The sequence below is a fragment of the Pelobates fuscus genome, chromosome 6 (assembly GCF_036172605.1).
Source record: "Pelobates fuscus isolate aPelFus1 chromosome 6, aPelFus1.pri, whole genome shotgun sequence".
NCBI classification, from domain to species: Eukaryota; Metazoa; Chordata; class Amphibia; order Anura; family Pelobatidae; genus Pelobates; species Pelobates fuscus.
The window spans coordinates 148580942-148599195 of NC_086322.1; the positions used below are offsets into that span (position 1 = coordinate 148580942).

Here is an 18254-nt window from a genome sequence, read left to right on the forward strand (position 1 = left end):
GACAAATTCCACCAATTAACACAAGTAATTACCAGAGATAAATGGAAGTAGCGAGGGTACTAATTACCAGGCATATGAGGATCCAAAAACCGAACTAAAACGCCTCTATTATCACTAATTACCTTGCACCCGCAGAAGGCTAGTACCTACCTGCACCCAGGGCTGGTGCAAGGATTTCTGCTGCCATAGGCAAAGATCCATTTTGCCACCCCCTCATGTCACTCACTCACTGACAGACACACACTGGCAGACAAACTGACACACACACACACACACAAACTCACTGACATACATACACTCACTTACTGACAGACACACACACACACACACACAGGCAGACACTCACTGATAGACAAACACACACACTCACTGATACACACACACACAGGCAGACACTCACTGACAGACACACACACTCACTGGCAGTCAAACACTCACCTCCCTGGGGTCCAGTGTGGGGCAGCTCCTCACTCCTCCCGCCCGCTGTTTCGTATTGCCGGGGCCGGAATTACGCCATATTCCGGCTCCCAGCATCACAAAGGGCGCGCAAGGGAGGAGTGAAAAGCTGCAAGAACAGCCTCCCTCGCCGCCTGGCTTCCCCCGTCTCCCTCGCCTCTGGACGGTCACTGGCATTTGTTGGCAGAGCAGGCATCTGCCATCAAAGTAAGCAGGTGCCTGCTCTGCCTCACCTAGCACAGCTTTGGGAGCACCCTGAGGTGGCCGAACGGCCACCTCCTGGCCCCCCTGCGACAGGGCTCCTCTCGGTGTCCCCACCTTGAGGATCGGCCCGGCACTGGGGGTGGCTCAAGAGCCACACGCCCAGCGCTGCGGCCCCAGACGGGCAGGCAAAACATTTTTTTGATATTTTTTATTAGAGATAAAAGTGACAAACGCATTTCAGCGCATTTCGGCCTCCTCTCACACCATCGTCAGTGGCAAAATGTTTGTCCATGCCGTCGTCACTTTTATCTCTATATTTATCCTGCACCTTCATTCTTATGTAAAGGCATTTATTTGCCTATAGATAGACACAGACACAGTCCATTCTTTTTTCTCTCTTCTCCTTATCCCTCAGACTCGGTTGGTTAATCACTTTATAAGGCGCTATTTTCCTGTCTTTTTATATTCGTATTCAATAAAAGATAAGTTCTTTTTTTTTTGTTTTGTTTTCTCACCACTACTCTACTTTTGTTGTGCTCCCCTTTCACTACTCTTCTCATCAAGGGGGTAGTATTGTTTTCTTTTTTGTTATTTCTATGCAGCTAGTTTAGGGTTACCCCCGGTTTGGGAGCACAATATATGTGACTTTTAGGAGGCGGGCCTCCGTGGTATCCTACCCTTCATGTGTGGCGGATAGGCATTGAGTCTCCTCTCTATCAAATTAATTATCATTTAAAGTTTTTTACATTTATTGATTCGTTCATTCATCTATATTTTTAGTTGTCCTTCAATTATATTTATTGATGAGCTGGATGCCCTTTGTCCAAAAAGAGAAGGAGCTCAGAATGAAGTGGAGAAACGGATAGTGGCCTCTTTGCTTACACTCCTGGATGGTATTGGATCGGTAAGGTCTATGGCTAATCAATGATAAATGCCAAAATATTGCACTATATGAAATGCCAAAGGTCCTGGTTAGGAGAATAAATTGTGCTCACAATTTTAGTATCAACATTTAAGGTCTTTACTTTATTTGGCCATTTTACATGCTTTCCACATATTCCCTTATATATCCCAAGTGCACATCAATGTCCATAATTAATGCTCTGTTTCTCCCAAATGTTTTTCCCCATTACTCACCTTCAAGGCTTACAATCATCTGTACACACCATGGTTCACGGACCTTGTCAGAGAGGCTTCCAGTAACAATTCTCAGGGGAAATAAAACATGTTATTTCCTGTGGTTACACTTTATTTGTATTCTATTAACAGTGACATGTATTAGGATCAGTGTTAGTCTTTAACCATACTGGTATATAAAAGAAAGCTTGAAGTATCAGTTGTTATGTACAAAAAGATTCTTTATCAATTTTAAACGTTGCCAAAAGTGTGGTCCCACCCTGTGAAAACTGGGACAGACAATTCCTTATCAGCAATGGTTGAGGAAATATGTTCCATGGAGGTTATACCGGCCTTGATACGGAACCGCTTATAAAACTACACTTCTACTTGGTTTGACTTTGTCTGTAAATTTAATGTGGAAAACAACACAAATTGGGTATCTTTACTACTTTTGCAACTTAAACTAGACACACACCCCGAAGACCTTAACCCACCCTTTCAGCTACCCTTTTTTTCTCATATTGAATTTCTAATTAACACTCATCAACCTTTTTCTATGGTTTTTGAACAAAATTTCATCAACTATATCACGAAAAGTGTTCTCAATGGAGCATCCTTAATTCCCTTTGCATTGTAATTTGTTTTCAAGTGTTGATAATGATACCCTATATTGCACAATGTGCACGTCTCACTTCTTACATTTTTGTTGCTAATTACATTTCTTGAATTAAAGACCAAAGAAAGGTTGATGATGTGTAATTTAGCTCACACAACTTAATGCAATTATTTATATAATGAATAATTCTGAAGTCAAGTTTTAAAACTGGAGCAATCACTGTAGAAATAGAGAGTTTTACAGATTTTCGCACAATTACCATTTTGCTTTATAACAGACGTGAACTGTATATTATTGCTGCCTGGGAGGGCCTTGTTTTTGACAACAAATATACATTTCCATGTTTTTAATACTATACTTGAGTTTGAAAAAGGCCTCACAATTGATTTTTATTAAGAATTCTAATTTAGGAATGCTTGAAATAGATTGAAATAAAATGTTGCAGTGTTAAGTAAAGTTTTATGTGAAAAGCCAGCCTGTTCAATCTGGTGTAATCCTAGATAGATATTGAACGCGCTCCTAGGACACTATTATTGTGTTAAGGTAAAATGCATCCCATAGGGAAGCTGCAGACAGCTGCAGATAGAATAGTGTTGTCTTTTGTTTAAGAAAGCTAACAGTGGCCTCCCCTCTCTGTCACCAGACAGCCACTTAATAGACATGGCTGCAACCACCCATAACAGCAATACTCCCCCAGGAGACAGGAAAATGTCTCTTATTTGTGCAACTTTGTGGAAAAGTAAATCTTCTACACCCATTTGTTCTGTTGGAATGCAGTTATGTGTAATATCATTAGACCAGGATGTGTATTCTCAAAAATATAATTAAATAGCACACTACTATGTTATTTTCTTAAATGTGGTGATTTATTTAGTTTGCTCCTGGCTACAGATGAAGGTGTGCATATTATACAGTGTCTTTACTATTGGTAATTTTGTGTTATAGGAAGAAAGTCAAGGGCAGCTTTTGGTGCTTGGAGCTACAAACCGTCCCCATTCATTGGATCCTGCCCTGCGTAGACCTGGGCGATTTGATAAAGAGATAGAGATCGGTATTCCCAATGCTCGAGAACGCCTGGACATCCTTCAGAAGGTTCTGAGAAAAGTCCCTCATCAGCTCAGTGAAGAAGAACTTGTACAGCTAGCAGACAGCACTCATGGATATGTGGGGGCTGACTTAGCAGCACTGAGCAAGGAAGCAGGTGTGTCATTTATATATAAACATGTCCCACGATACAACTATACAATCCATAACCACATCCATTGTTTTGTTTCTAATATTTATTTATTTTTTAATTCTTTATTTTTGCAGTGCTTGGAATGGTTACAGGCGTGCGTATGGTACCCCAACGGCAATCCATACGTTTAGTATTAAACATTCATTACAATGGGTATTAACAGACAAAGCACTTTTTTTTTGTGATTAAGTGTTGCATAGTGAAACAGGCTTAAGCGTAGGGTAAAAGTACAAAATACACGAGTATGTAAGACTAGTTGGCCTCGTTTACATGTCGCAACCTGCTTTGAGATGTGGCTAGCTGCGCGTATAGTGATAATGTAAATGAGATGAGTAAAGCCACACTTTGCAGCTGCAGTTTACATAAGAGTCTGCCAGGGTGCACATGAACGATAAACATGTATAAAACAAAAACAAAAAACAATACGGATGAACAAGAGAGTGGTTTTAGGTTCTGAAATATGTGGCTGTTGTTGCTCAGGATGACTGTGCGAGCTCAGTGTGCTTAATTGTAGATGTGAGCTGAGTTCTCACTAGGTAGGCATGAGATGAAGCTGCCTGGGTTATATCCCTTACTATCCTCTCCGAGTGGGAAAATGAGGGGGTATGTGCCTTGTTCTGCTGTTCAGGGCGGGCAGGTCATGCTAGGGGCTAGTGGTAATTCTTGCTATCCCGCATACTAACCGCACCGGTCTGGGACAGTCATGTTCTGTGTCGGTTTTAGCGGGTCTAAGATGTAATAAATGGTTGGGGGGGAATTAAGCCCGTGGTTGGAGCGCTCGGGCACTACGTAAGCCCAAGGGGGACATTTTACCCCTGTATGCCATGGATCTTGCTCGTAACGGTAGCTGACCGTGTTAGGCTAGCGTCGGGTTATGTACTGTGGTCGCTTAACCGAAGGGGCATAGAAGCAGAATGTAGTTGTGAGACGGTGACTTCGGAATAGTTCTGCCTGTGCTGAGTGCATTAATGTCGGTATTACCCGTCTATGTGGTAGCGACCCTGTCTCGTGCCCAGTGTTTTGCCTGGGTGATCTAGGGCAGTCTGGCACAGTAGGAGGCCTAGGATTGATAGGTTGAAGGTCGAACAGGCTTGTAAGTGGCGAGACACAAGGTAGAGGTAGGCGTCTGTGGAAAGGCCCTGCGGGTGCAGTGAGGTTAACATGCCTACATAACCGGCCCGACCTCTAGAAGTATTCTAAAAGAGGTCAGTTATCCTTAAGAATGGCCGGAGAGTTTCCCTTAAACATTAAACTTATGCGTCTTCACATCTTGTGGTGTCTGAGTAAAAGTATATAACTAAGCAAGTAACAATAATAAAACATTAGTAAAACAAAATGTAAGGGAGAGTTTAAGTCTCTGGATGTGCCAACAGTTGTATTTCTACAAGGACGTTGGGTGTCCCATTCTGCGTCCAGGTGGTCAGCCTGGGTGTAGGCCTCAGGCGTCGTTCAGCCGGTATTCCAGGTGCATCTTATGGGACGATCTTGAAGTCGTTCCTCGTGACCCTTAGTCCTCATAGTCCCAAGGACAACAACAAAAAGGTAAGTGAGGAGCCTTAAGTCCGCCTTTGGTTACAGCGAGAGTCTGCCGATATTGTCAGTTGGGTGACGTTTCTTGGGACAAATGTCTCAGAGGTGTCCGGGTTCCCCATACAGGAGTTGGAGGGCCTTCCAGGCTGCTGAATGGCGTCCTGAGGGAGGCCCCATGCCGCCAAGTGCTTTTTCGCCTCTGGGAGATCAGATATGAGATAGGTGCCAGTCCCGTGGATTACTTGTAGTTTGCGGGGTGGGCGCCATTGGTATTGTATGTTATGTGCGCGGAGTGAGGTGGTAAGTGGTCTGAGGGCCACGCGCCATTGCATAGTTCCTCTAGACAGGTCCGAGTAAAAAAGGAGGGTCATATCCTCAAAGGCATATGGCGTGATTCCCCTGGTGGCTGCCATTACTGCCATTTTGTCTTGGCGTTTATTGAATTTAACAATAATGTCCCTGGGAGCTGTCTGTGGCGCTGTTGTGGGTTTGGGTATTCGGAATACGCCGTCGATGCTTATTCCTTTGCCCTGCCTTACTGGGAGGATCGTGCTTACCAGCCGCCGAATGAGATGAGGCACCTCGGCATCCGAGACAGACTCCGCTATACCTCTGATCTTAAGGTTTGAGGCCCGCCGCGTGTCCTCCATTGCCGCCATTTTATGTTCCGCTTAGATGTGCTGCTGTTGTAGGGCGGCAAGATCTCTCTGCAGAGTGGCAAGTTGCTTTGTATGGCTCGTTGTGTTTCGCTCGACGACATCCACGCGGTCCGACAGGCCTTGGATGTCTCTCTTCATTTCCGCCATGTCGGCCTGGATGCCCCGTCGGAGCTCGGCCAGCAGCTCCCTCATCTCCACCTTTGTGACCGGAGATGCATCCGTCTGTGCCTTGGGTGTTGTCGGCGGTTTCGATACGGGTAGGGCAATCTCCTCTTGGTCGGAGAATGGGTCGTCGGAGTTATTAAAGTCGTCTACGTAGCTTGTGTAGTCCGCCATGTTGGGCTCCAGGGCCCCCTGCGCTCTCCGCCACAAGTCACCAATAGTTGCTCCCGGACGTGTGCCGTCCGATTTCAGTTTTTTACTCTTCTTTCCCATGCTACCTAGGTTGTAGAAGTTATCAGCTTGGTCGTATGGTTTTTGGGGGATAATAGTTTGTAGTTTTGTTGAAATAAGCTGGTATTATCACGGAGCTCACTGGAGATGCGACCGTTCTGTTCGGCTGTTGGCTCCGCCCCCCCTTTGTTTCTAATATTGATTCTGATTAATATTGTTTTACGTCCTATTCTATCTTTATTGCATATAACATGAAGCTTCCCTGATCCGCCACAAAATGGTTAGTTTAGGCAAAACAGGAAGCTGAGTACACTAAAAATGTTTTTTGGGAAAGCAGGTAGATATTTTCAGTTTTTTGTTATTTTTTAATTCTTTATTTTTGGATGCACAGAGAGGAATAACAGTTTCAAAAGTGTGTGCCATGCCCCATTAGCATTGACCCACGATATAGCAATATACAACAATGCAGTAAGGCATGACATGGAGATACAATGCAACTTTTGTATATAATGATGAGCTGACTGTTCTTAAACAGGTATTGGGTAACAATCATTGGTATAACTGTGTGTACATTTTTAATTATAAACAAGCTCTATTTAAACAAGCTAAGCATAGATGAGGAGTTGCTGTAGTGCAGTTTGGTATGTGTGTGGGTTAGGGCTACGTTGTGGTAGCTTACTGCAGTATATCGAATGCTGAAACATACTGTCTGCATGGGAGTCCATGCAGGAGATTCGAACATATGGAACAATAGACATGAAGTTTGGTATTTAAAATAAGTAAGTCAGTATATAAACCAGTTATTCAACACGCTACAAGGATTAGGAACATTAACTGCCGTGGGGTCTATACACAGCTTCCCATTAGTACATGTAAGGTAAATGCGTTCAGTGAGTAGTTAGAATATGCTTGTTTTTTAACCCCTTAACCCCTTAAGGACACATGACATGTGTGACATGTCATGATTCACTTTTATTCCAGAAGTTTGGTCCTTAAGGGGTTAAGGACACATGACATGTGTGACATGTCATGATTCCCTTTTATTCCAGAAGTTTGGTCCTTAAGGGGTTAAAGCAGCAGAGTGCAGGTTTCAAGAAGTTGGTTGATGGGGCTTACTAATACTCATTATCTACATGCATGGGGTTATGATTTTGTATACTAAGCCGGTGTAGTTCGCTTCGCCTGTGGATGTCCACTATTAAGCATGAAATCAAGCAGTCTAAACTAGTTGGCGTTTGGCTTGGAGAAAGTCGTGTAAGTAACGAAGTGACTAATGATCAGCGCGCCTAGTCTGCCCACTTAAGATGTGTTGGGTGTCTAGCAGATGTTTATTAGTTCGAGTGTGGGAGATATTATCAGTTGTTGTCAACAACCTAACTTTCACTGCATTGTAAAAAACTGTCACATTGTCAATGATATTAGAGTGCCCTGAGTGTGAGGGTTTGGGTTGTTTCTCATTGCTGGATTAGTGGATTTGGTGATATTTTCTCCTTTAAAGTTTTGTGTGCCTGTCTGTAGATTTCCTATACATATGTTTCCTATATATAGTGTGTGTGTAGTATAAGGTAACAATTTTACGTCAGTATCCAACAACTGGGTTTCTGGTGTTTATTGCTATGCTATAGGTGCTCTTATAGCGCTCCCAGGACTGAGGTTTGTCCAGTGCGTGGAAGTGTCTAGAGCTAATTCCCCATTCGGTTCCAGGAGGGGCAAGAGTGCTGATGATTGTCCCCTGTTCCAGCTAGGAAGCGGTCCTTGGTGGAGGTACCCATCCAGTGGTACAGGGAACTCCTTTACAATCAGTCTTTTAATGAATCTCTTAAAATCCACTAATTTCAGAAGTCACATTAACTAATTATCTTCTTTCCCTGTTGCATTTTCCCTTTGTCTTTACTCATCCCAGATTCTCTTGAATACATGGGCGTCCGCAGAAATTTTTCCAGGGGGTGTGTTATTGTAATGACATCCATGCTCGGACCCTTTTTGCAGGGCCGGACTAGGGCTACAGTGCAGCCCTGGAATAAAATATATGCCAGCCCCATATGTCATTGTGCCGTGTGTGTATATATAGGTAGATATATATATGTGTGTGTGTGTGTGTGTGTGTATATGTATATATAAATACATATATATTATTGGTATGTTTCTTTTTCTAATTCAAAATGTTGGTTATGTCAGTGTCAAAAATTGTATTATACAGTAAGCATACTCACATGCAGACAGACAATCTCACTGACAAAAGCACACAATCTCATTGATACTCAGGTTCACAGACAGACAATCCGACTGACACACACAGACAAGCTTGCTGGTAAACAAACGCAAACTTAGTACAAACTCTTACACTCACACAAGGTTACTAGAGACAAACTCATTGGTATACAAACAAACTTATTACAGGCAAGCTTACTGTCACACACACACACGCTCATTACAGACAAGCTCACTGACACACACATGCTCACTACAGAAAAGCTCGCAAAAACACAAGCTCACTTACAGACAAGCTCACTGTAAGGGGGGGTCAGGGTCTGTAGCAGGGGATCAAAGGATGGGGGTTAGGAACTGTGGTGGGGGTGAGGGGCAATATGTGGGTCAGGACATGTAGTGATGAGGGGCAGTAGGGGGGATCAGAACCTGTAGTGGGGGGTGAGGGGCAGTAGGGGAGGGTCAGGACCTATATTGGAGGGGTGAGGGATAGTAGGGGGATTAGGACCTGTGGTGGGGGTGAGGGGCAGGACCTGTAGTGGAGGGGTCAGGGCTTGAAGTGTGGGATCATAGGCAATAAAAGTGGGTTAGGGGCTGTAATGGATGCTTAGTGGCAATAGTGATGGGTTAGGACCTGTAGTAGGTGGTTAGAGGCAATAGAGGGGGGTTAAGGGCTGTAGTGGGGTTTAAACTTGTAGAGGGCGGGTATGGGCACTAGTGGGGAGTTAGGACTTGTGGGTGGTTTGAGGCAATAGTGGGGGTTAGGGGATGTAGTGTGGGTTAAAACTTCTAGTGGGGGTTAGGACCTGTTGTGGGTGGTTAGAGGCAATAGTGGGGGGTTAGGAGCTGAAGGGGGTTAGGGGCAATAGTGTGGAATTAGGACCAGGAGAGAGAGCCCTGGACTGTGGCTCGGCTTAAAGCTGAACATAGCCTGGTTAACTAAACAGTGAACTGGGTTATGTGAAACTGATAGCTGCTGTGGTACTATCTTAGAACTTCTATTGGGGGATTATAGGCAAAAAAAAGGGGGTTAGGGACTGTAGTGGGTGCTTAGTGGCAATAGTGATGGGTTAGGATCTGTAGTAGGTGGTTAGAGGCAATAGTGGGGAGTTACAGATAGTTACGCTGATAGGGCCCACTGGGTGGCCCAAGCATTCAGGGCCACCCGATGGGCCCAATATCTTCGGAGGCCTGGTCAGCGCGTGACCGGCCCCTTTAAAAAATTGCAGCTGCACCGCAAGTGCTGCTGGGAGGAAGTGACGGACGGCGAATACTGTGCGCTTTCATCCTGGGGCTGTGGTCCCTGATGGAGTGAAGGCAGCGATATTGACAACGTCCCATTGATGCTTGGGCCTGGTTGATGTGTCTGCGGCCGGTGTTAGGCCCAATGATTGCAGGAACCTTGGTGCCTCTGATAGCAAAGTTAGCCAGTGGTGGTGGCCCTCTGTCCGCATTTGGCACTCTCGGGTAGCCCCATTTATATGGGATGTCAGCTGCTCTCAAAAGTGAGGTCACCTCTTTCAGTCAGGCACGCCATTGCAGGGTCTGGTGACTGAGATCTTGAAAGAAGCTCAGGGAGTGTGTTTCGAAGGTGTATGGGGTTTGTCCCCTGGTCGCCCGCCGGACGCTCTCTTGTCGGTGCGAGATTTAAAGCACAAGATGGCATCTCTAGCTTTAGTGTGGTTATTGCGTGGTTGCCCCCGGTATGCCGAATAGTCTATCAAGTGACAGTCCCTTGGCCTGTTTTGGCGGTAGTATAGCAGAGAACAGCCTTCGGATAAATTCCGGAAGGTCCTCCGTGGATATTGTTTCAGTGATCCCCCTCACCTTCATATTACGCTGGCGTGCCGAGTCCTCTAGTTGTCCGACTCGTGCATTCAGTTGTTCGCACATGGTTTTGTTGTGGAGTCTTGTTTGACTTGCAGGTCGTGGACTTCATCCTCCGTGACCCTTATCCAGCCTGTCAGCATGCCCAGTTCTTCCTTAAGCCCGGTAAGCTCTGATGTGAAGAAGGCTTTGAGATCGGATACTATGCCCGAAAGGTCCACCTTTGTGGCCAGTTGGGGTTCAGTCTGCCTGTGTGGCAGAGCTTGATTGCTTCGTTGTGGTGTCGGCATGGGCACATCGCTGAACTCTTCGTCCTCTGAGGCTGAGAGCGGGTCCAGTGCCATCTTGGGCCTGCAGGGCTGGGAAAGTAGCTGGCCGATATCGCGTGTTAGTCCTGTGCTTTATAGGTAATAAGGAATAGTGAGTGCGCTTACAATAAATAAAATACAGTGTTAATCACACCTAAAAAATCTGAAGGGCATATAACACATTTGATTACAATGCAATAATACCAAAGTGCTATAGTGCTTTAAGAAATTTACACAATATGTGGAGTGCCAAAGTGCATATATGTGCAGACAAAGGATATCCAATATAAATAAAAAAAGGACTGATATACTTGCAGAGCTTCTGGAACAAATAATACACGGCTCTGTAATACAAATAATACAACACCTAGTGCAATATGTTTGTACAGTGCAAAATTAACAATAAATAAATAGGTATCTCACTCACAATGGTGGAGTGGTTGAAGTACCACCCCAAACTATCAGGCTCCAGGGAGGATCAGCCCCCAGTGATCGTGGGATCCACTCAGTGTAGAAAGAACGTGGGCCAATCCGGATATGTGTAAACCAAGAATTTCTTTATTACCAATGCATAAAAATATAAAACACCAGTCTCCTGCTACCGATAGTCCGAGAAAGAGAGAGAAGTTCTATAATCAGAGTGTCCTCCTCGCAGCTCAATCCTCATGGATACACGGATACACGGTGTAGGTGCAAAAACTTCCGGATTGTTCAGATGCAATGCATTTCTCCCCTCCCACGGGGCTTTTTCAAGCATGCTTTCTCCCCTCCCACGGGGCTATTTCAAGCAGGCTTGAAAAAGCCCCGTGGGAGGGGAGAAATGCTATTTATCTTGTTAATGTGCACATAGCCTACATGCTATACATCACTTGCACTGTGCTTTTTTTCTCATGATCTTTTTAATTACAAAATGTGCAGTTTAAGCCTCTGTGCTTTGCAGTGTAATGTTCATCCAGTTGTGTCAATTCTTACATTCTATTTTACTGAAAACTGAGTGTGTGTACTTCCTTTCGCCAGAACAAGGGAACCACCTGTTTGGCAGTGTTGAGAATTTGGATAGGGAGGGATTATTTGTATCTGGCTTTTGGGACAGTAGTTTGGTGAAGGAGAAATGGGGCAGCGCTGAAGAATATGTGGGTACTTTACAAATAATAATGGAAAAATAGCACTTGGTATGGTTCCAAAGTCTCATTGGGCATTACAATCTGCACACAAATGGAAAATAGAAGGTAGCAACTTGATACATTTGAGAGGTATAAACATGTTGTGTGTTTGCCAGAGGGAATTGGATTAGCAACATCCGTTTACAATCTAAAGGTAAAAAAATGCTTTACATTGTCCAGCAAAAGGAGCATTAAGATCTAGTGTTTTTGTTACATAGAGTGTTCCTTTAAGCACCCACAAATGTGTTTCTTTGTTTCTTCTATTCTTAGTTAGATTACTGGTCGTCTACCTTTTAAACAAGAAAAAAAAAAAATGACTCACTTTATTTCCCTCGCCACATCAGTTTTCTGTGGCCGCTGCTCTGCCCCAGCTAAGATCATGTGTGATAATAATCTTAGCCAATCCAATGCTTTCCACAGGGAAGCATTGGGGGGGAGGAGTATGCATGGTAATTGCTGCTTATTAGCATTTATTCAATGCATCTCTATGGGGAGCGTTTGGCATCTTCATACAGAGTGGGAAAATGCAAACTGTCAGTTCTGCAGAGACATAACAGAAGTGGTAGGATTTGAGTGCCTGACAATGCATACTTTCTGTCAAACTACTTGAGAACAATTTGATCAAAAAATATGGAATCATAAATCATACCCACACCATAACTACTATACTAATTTGTAGTGTTTATGTTTTTTTAAATGTTAGTTTGAATAATCTACAAAATACTGTTGTAGAAAAAAACTTTTATACAAACGGTCCACTTTAGGCCATATGATATTAGCACAATTAAATTCCAGCTTTTTATTACTGTATTCTTTCGTTTTTAACGACTTATGGTTCTGTTCTTGAACTCATTTACATATTGCAAATATAGCCAGCTCATGAGGTTCTCACATCTGATATTTCACAGAGCTGCATTCATTTCCAAAACAGACTTCTCACCCCTCCAGTCCTGACCGGTATATTAATCTCTGAAAGCGTGCTTGAATTTTCTAATGTCATGAGAAAGATAAGCCCTGCTTTTTTCAAAACCACTAGGAAATGTTAATAATTGAGCAAGGAACAAGCTGTCGTGATCTCTGGTCGAGAATCCAGTTTCCCTAATATAGGGATTTATTGCAGTCATGGCCTTCTAAGGCAGCCTGCGCAGCTGCACCGGGCTGAATGTAAATAGAGCCTGAATTTTTTTTTTTTTCAAGAAGGGGATTCATTTGATTTATTTAGAGTGGAAGGAAGTATTTGGTTTGTAATGCTTAAAATTAATCTTCAATATCCGCACGATCTGTACGCCATTTTGGCATGCTGTTATGAAACACTGGGCCTCTGATGTGATAGTATCACGGGGGCCTGCAAGGTTTGCAGGCATTGTTTAAAGAGTAAGACTAGACAGTGGAAGTCTAATTGAATCCAGATAGGACTTTATTATTTGAACGTTTATTATCATTTAGAGGAAGGAGAGGAAGGGCTGATAGGCAACAGGAAAAGGACTTATTAGCTTTAGTTTAAAAACATAATGTACTTTATAAGGCCAGATATTTAACCTCTGAGCAATGAATTGCTACAACTATTTGAAAACATTTTTTCATTCTGATAAACTCCTGCATCGTAATAATAAAATAAAAATGTTGATACCAATTTTAAAGATGTTAATGTCACATATAGCTGATGTATTTTGGTTAGAAACAAAGTTCTAATTATTAATAAGGTTTTATGTTAATATGGATTAATTTAACAGATTATTAAAGGAAAATATTTGTCCAAATGGTTTCAGGAGAAAAAAAAAAAAGACCTCTCATTATGGAGTTCAAAATAGCTTTTGCTTTTTAAGGTTTAATTATGAGTTACTGTGGCTGCTTAGACAGACAGTCTAAGATTTTAGCATTCTGTTCATGTGGGGTTTACTAATATAGCCTGGACCATTGGTGTGCTTTAGGAATAGGACTTGGAAACCACTGATTTAGCACATCAACTGAGAAGTCCTGCCTCATTATACATAAATGAAATACAATTATAGTGTTATTTCTTATAGCTTTAAGAATACAAATATGTCCAAGTCATCGTTTAGGTGACCAGTGCCCACCTATAAGAAATAAAATAGAAATTTAGTTACCTTTTCTTATACATCGTGGTGCTCTATCCGTGACTGGTCCCCCCTCCATGGGCCTAGTTGAGCAAGGGGTGAGGTAAATGGCCACAACCTCATTTCCTGCCACTTGCTGCTCGTCGGAGGTGAGCTAATGCTGTCCCCCCCCTCCCCCGCCACCCTTTGGACTGGTGGGGGTTTTCCCAGTCCCCACTGTTTGAAGGGAAGAATCTCAGCTAAGCCTGTAATAGGATTCCCCATGCCCCTGTAATAAAATGGGTGTCAAACAGGCTTTTCAGAAATTAACCATGTATCTGGGTCTGCAACCGACCTGTTTGGGAAAGCTTTTGACACATTGTGGGCTCATGGGGCAAACTGCTCCACTGCTAAGCTTCCATGAATGAACCACCACTACTCACTACTACTCACTTGGCAAACAAGTCAGTCCCCCACAGCCACTTATCGAGGCTCGAGGAGAGGATCTCCACATCACTGCCCAATACCAAGGAGGGTAAATGTCAGAAAGGAAACTGCCTAGTGGTCCTATCCAGAGACTCTGATACGGGTCTACAGAGGAGCCTGATCAGAGGGTGCCAGATACATGCTTGCATTACGACATGGGACTGTCGGATTGGCTTATGGTGAACCTGTCAATATGCTGGGACTGATGGAGGTTGAGGTGGACTGAAGGGCCAGTATATAGGGTTCGGTTGCACACACATGTTGAAATGTTTTGTTTTTTTTCTTTTATTATTTCTTACTGCTAGCTATAGTCCTCTAGTGAGTTATTTGGGGATTCTGGATAATGTAATAGTGGGACCCCAGTGGTTTTATTTTATCTCCTGATTTCCAATCTACTTATAAGCGTGTTCCTATTTTTCAAGTTTACTATTTATCTTGTTAATGTGCACATAGCCTACATGCTATACATCACTTGCACTGTGCTTTTTTTCTCATGATCTTTTTAATTACAAAATGTGCAGTTTAAGCCTCTGTGCTTTGCGCTCTCATGACCTGTTTATTAAGTTTTATGCTGCACAACAGTGCAGAATGATGGTTTGTATTATCCATGCACAACAAAAATTAAGACTAAAAAAAAATATACTTAAATATGTAGGAATGATTTGGCTCTTTAACGCATTCTTCCTATCCCTGACTTTTGTGATACTTAGGGAGCAGTTACTTAGCAACCAGGGAAGTTTTCTAAATGTGACCACTTTGCCTCTAATCCAGGGAGCAATGATTAGAGGCACACTGCAGCTGCACATTATCTGTAGCTAGTGTAACACCGGTATAGAATCGAGGCAATGCGGAAGGTGGCTGAGGAGGAGGTTGCCTTTGACCCGGCAGATATCCTACTCAACAGAACAGACCTACCCATATCGAGGTATAAGAAAACGGTGTCCCGACACCTCCTAACGGCCGCAAAATTGCTGATCCCAGCATTGTGGCGACAGAAACAGCCGCCGACGCTCCAAGCCTGGCTCCAGAGAGTGGAAGAGATCAGACAAGTGGAAGCCCAAATAGCGGCTGTAAGTAGAAGGCTGGAGAAACACGAAGAGATTTGGAGGACGTGGACATACTACCTGTGCAACCGGGACGAGTCTGGAAACCAACCCGCCGGGTAAGGGGAGGACCTGGGCGCGCTTGCTGCGTGATGGACGGATGCGGCCCGCGGGACCGGGGCCGGGCGTTCCAACCCAGCCTGTTCCTCACCCCCTTCCCTTCTCTCTATCACTAATTTCACTGTGCCTCTCCCTCTCCCCTCTATCTCTTCCTTCATGTACGTACAGCGGACCCTACCTAATAGGGTACATCCGCCTTTTCGATATCTCAATCTATGGCTGACACTCCTCCTTCAGGCGCCTAAAGTACAGGGGGCAAGGTACGCCTCAGACACGAAGTGGGGACTCTATCTCAGGGTGCGTAAATTGGAGGCAAACATACCCTGCATGTACGGGTTAGACTGATACATAACACCCCCTAGGGGCATATGACATAGGACAGACAATAGGAAGAGAGAACAGACGAGTTGATACGGAAGAAGACGGGCTACCCACATGACCCGCACTACACCGGGATACCTGCCACATGCTACAAACAAACACAGGGAAAAGGCAGGGGGAGCCGTGGGATGTAGGACAGAGACACAGAGCCTGAAATATAGGACTGTAACACCTCCTTACCCCCTAGACCTTCCAAAGGAGGCGCAGTAAACCTTAGCGAATTAGACAACTAGGGGTCATGCAAAATGAAGTCCAACCACCAAGGCACGTAAATACCAAGCCGCCTAACCCCTGATGTGTTTGCTTAGATGGGGGTAGCAGCCTGAAGGATGTATTCACTTGAACTTAGGTACCTTAATGTGTTGTTTATATGCTATTCTATTTCTACTTTCTGTACCACTTAATACTTTGAAAAATATTCTAATAAACAAAGATTGACAAAAAAAACACTGGTATAGAATAAGTGGATGGTTACTCTTATTGTTCTCAGGCAAGTTAGTAGTATCTACTAGTGCAGGCTTCGGCACTCCAGATGTTTTGGACTACACCTCCCTTGATGCTTTGCCAGCATTTCGGGTGTAAGAGTATTATGTAGTCCAAAAACATCTGGAGTGCCGAAAGTTGCCTATCCCTGTACTAGTGTTACAAAACTCCAGATGTATTGTTTGCTTTTTTATATATATAAATATGTTGAAAATCAGTTGTGGTTATGCATATTGGCAGTGATATGTTGTCTTTTATGGATTATTTCTCTAGAAAGAAATACTAGCTAAACATCTCCGTTCTAGTAAAAAAAAAAAAATTGTTTTTTTAAATGTATGGTTTTTCTTTTTTTTTCTTTCTATAAAATGTTTACTTTTCATTTGGACTTTATTATGTATTAGGCTTGCATGTCAATGTAACTGAAGGGATTTACCTTTTCCGGTGGCTTTGACAGTCCTGCGGCCTCCCTTACGCTATGAAGGGTTGGGAAAGCTCCGGATATCCACCCACGCAATATCTTTCCAACCAAAAATACATCCTGGTTTCTTAGGCCTTCAGTTACTTGTCAAGGGCTACATTCATATTTAATACAAGTATAATTACATTTTAGGAAACCATAATTGTTAGGAAAAGAATTATGCCTCTTTCCAAAGTCTATAACACATAACAGACATCCAAGTAAATCCGAGGCTACCAGGAAAGAAAATGAACAAACCACAAACCACATCCTTATTCTGCACGGTAACCTAGGGCAAATGGACAAGTATGAAAGGAATAAGCAGATTGTAGAGTGATTGCTGCTAGCAAATATTAAATCCAGACCTAAGAAAAAACCCTGGTGTGGAGAAGTGATTTGACTGCATATTTTCCTTGTCAGCTAATAGCCTTTTGGTACCTTAGCAACTGTCTGTATTAAAATGGAGAAAAAGTGTCCAAATTCTATTGCTTGCTGCGTTTCATGCCCTGCAACAGTGCAAGGGGCCTTGCTAAAATCATTAGTGCTGGAAAAATACTAGCTTACTTCCACATGTGTTTTAATATCCTGCTCTTCCTTTATTCAGAAAACCTTGTAATGGATTGCTGAAAGTAAATGACTTACCAGAGACCTCGGATAACCTCGGGGGAACAGTCTCAGTGGGCAAAGGGGCAGAAACACATAGGTCACTAGGGATACGTAAATAAGTTACTAGAACATTCTCTGAACTTAACCCATAAGGGACCAGCAATGCTATCCGTATTATCCAGAGCTTAAAGGGATCCTTTAAGCACCATTAAAGCATTCTTCTTCCATAGGTCATTCACTGTCTCTCTGCAGTCAGTCTCTCTGTCTGCACAGTATGTTATCGCTTCAGAGTAGGGAAACATGTAGCACTTGTAAGCCTATCCTCACTTAAAGGAACACGCCAAGCACCATAACCACTACAGCATAATGTACTTGCTATGATGCCAGAAGTTCCCTTGCTCCCCCAATATAAATAGTCAAACCATTTTAGAATGTTTTGAATTCTTACCTGGGGTTTTCCAGGCACCACTACCTAGCTTCAACTATAGCTGCCCAGTGGTGATGGGCTAAGCATAGGAGAGCCTCCTAAGCAGGAGCTACCGGCTCTCTGTTGGCTGTAGTGTGGAGTGCCGTCTGTGGATCCCACGCAAGAAAATAAGTTTGGCTACTTGTGTTGGGGGGAGGGTAGTAGGGCACTCTTGGCATCATAACCTCTACAAAGTGAACGTAAGTTCACTTTGAATTCTCATCTTAGAGAATAGGCCCTGTACGTTTATCTTGGAGAATTCTTTTAAAGACCATACGCCAGCACAGAATGTGAATCCTGTTTATACTACCAGGGCAGGGTTGTAGAGAAAGTAGTGCTTGATAAGTAAGGCAGCAGTCGTGGCCATCCCGGTCCACAATAGCTGGTCTGGCAAATGTTAGCCATCACTAAAACGTGCGTTCCAGGCCGGGATAG

General features: G+C 43.5%; 1 protein-coding gene across 1 annotated transcript in view; it reads left to right on the forward strand.

Moving 5' to 3' along the window:
- The window catches only part of AFG2A (AFG2 AAA ATPase homolog A), a 358336-nt gene that overhangs the window by 30353 nt on the left and 309729 nt on the right, over positions 1 to 18254 (forward strand). The window contains exons 8-9 of the mRNA XM_063458412.1: positions 1441 to 1564; positions 3341 to 3596. Of these exons, the coding sequence (XP_063314482.1) occupies positions 1441 to 1564; positions 3341 to 3596 (380 nt within the window). The remainder of the gene's footprint in view (positions 1 to 1440; positions 1565 to 3340; positions 3597 to 18254) is intronic.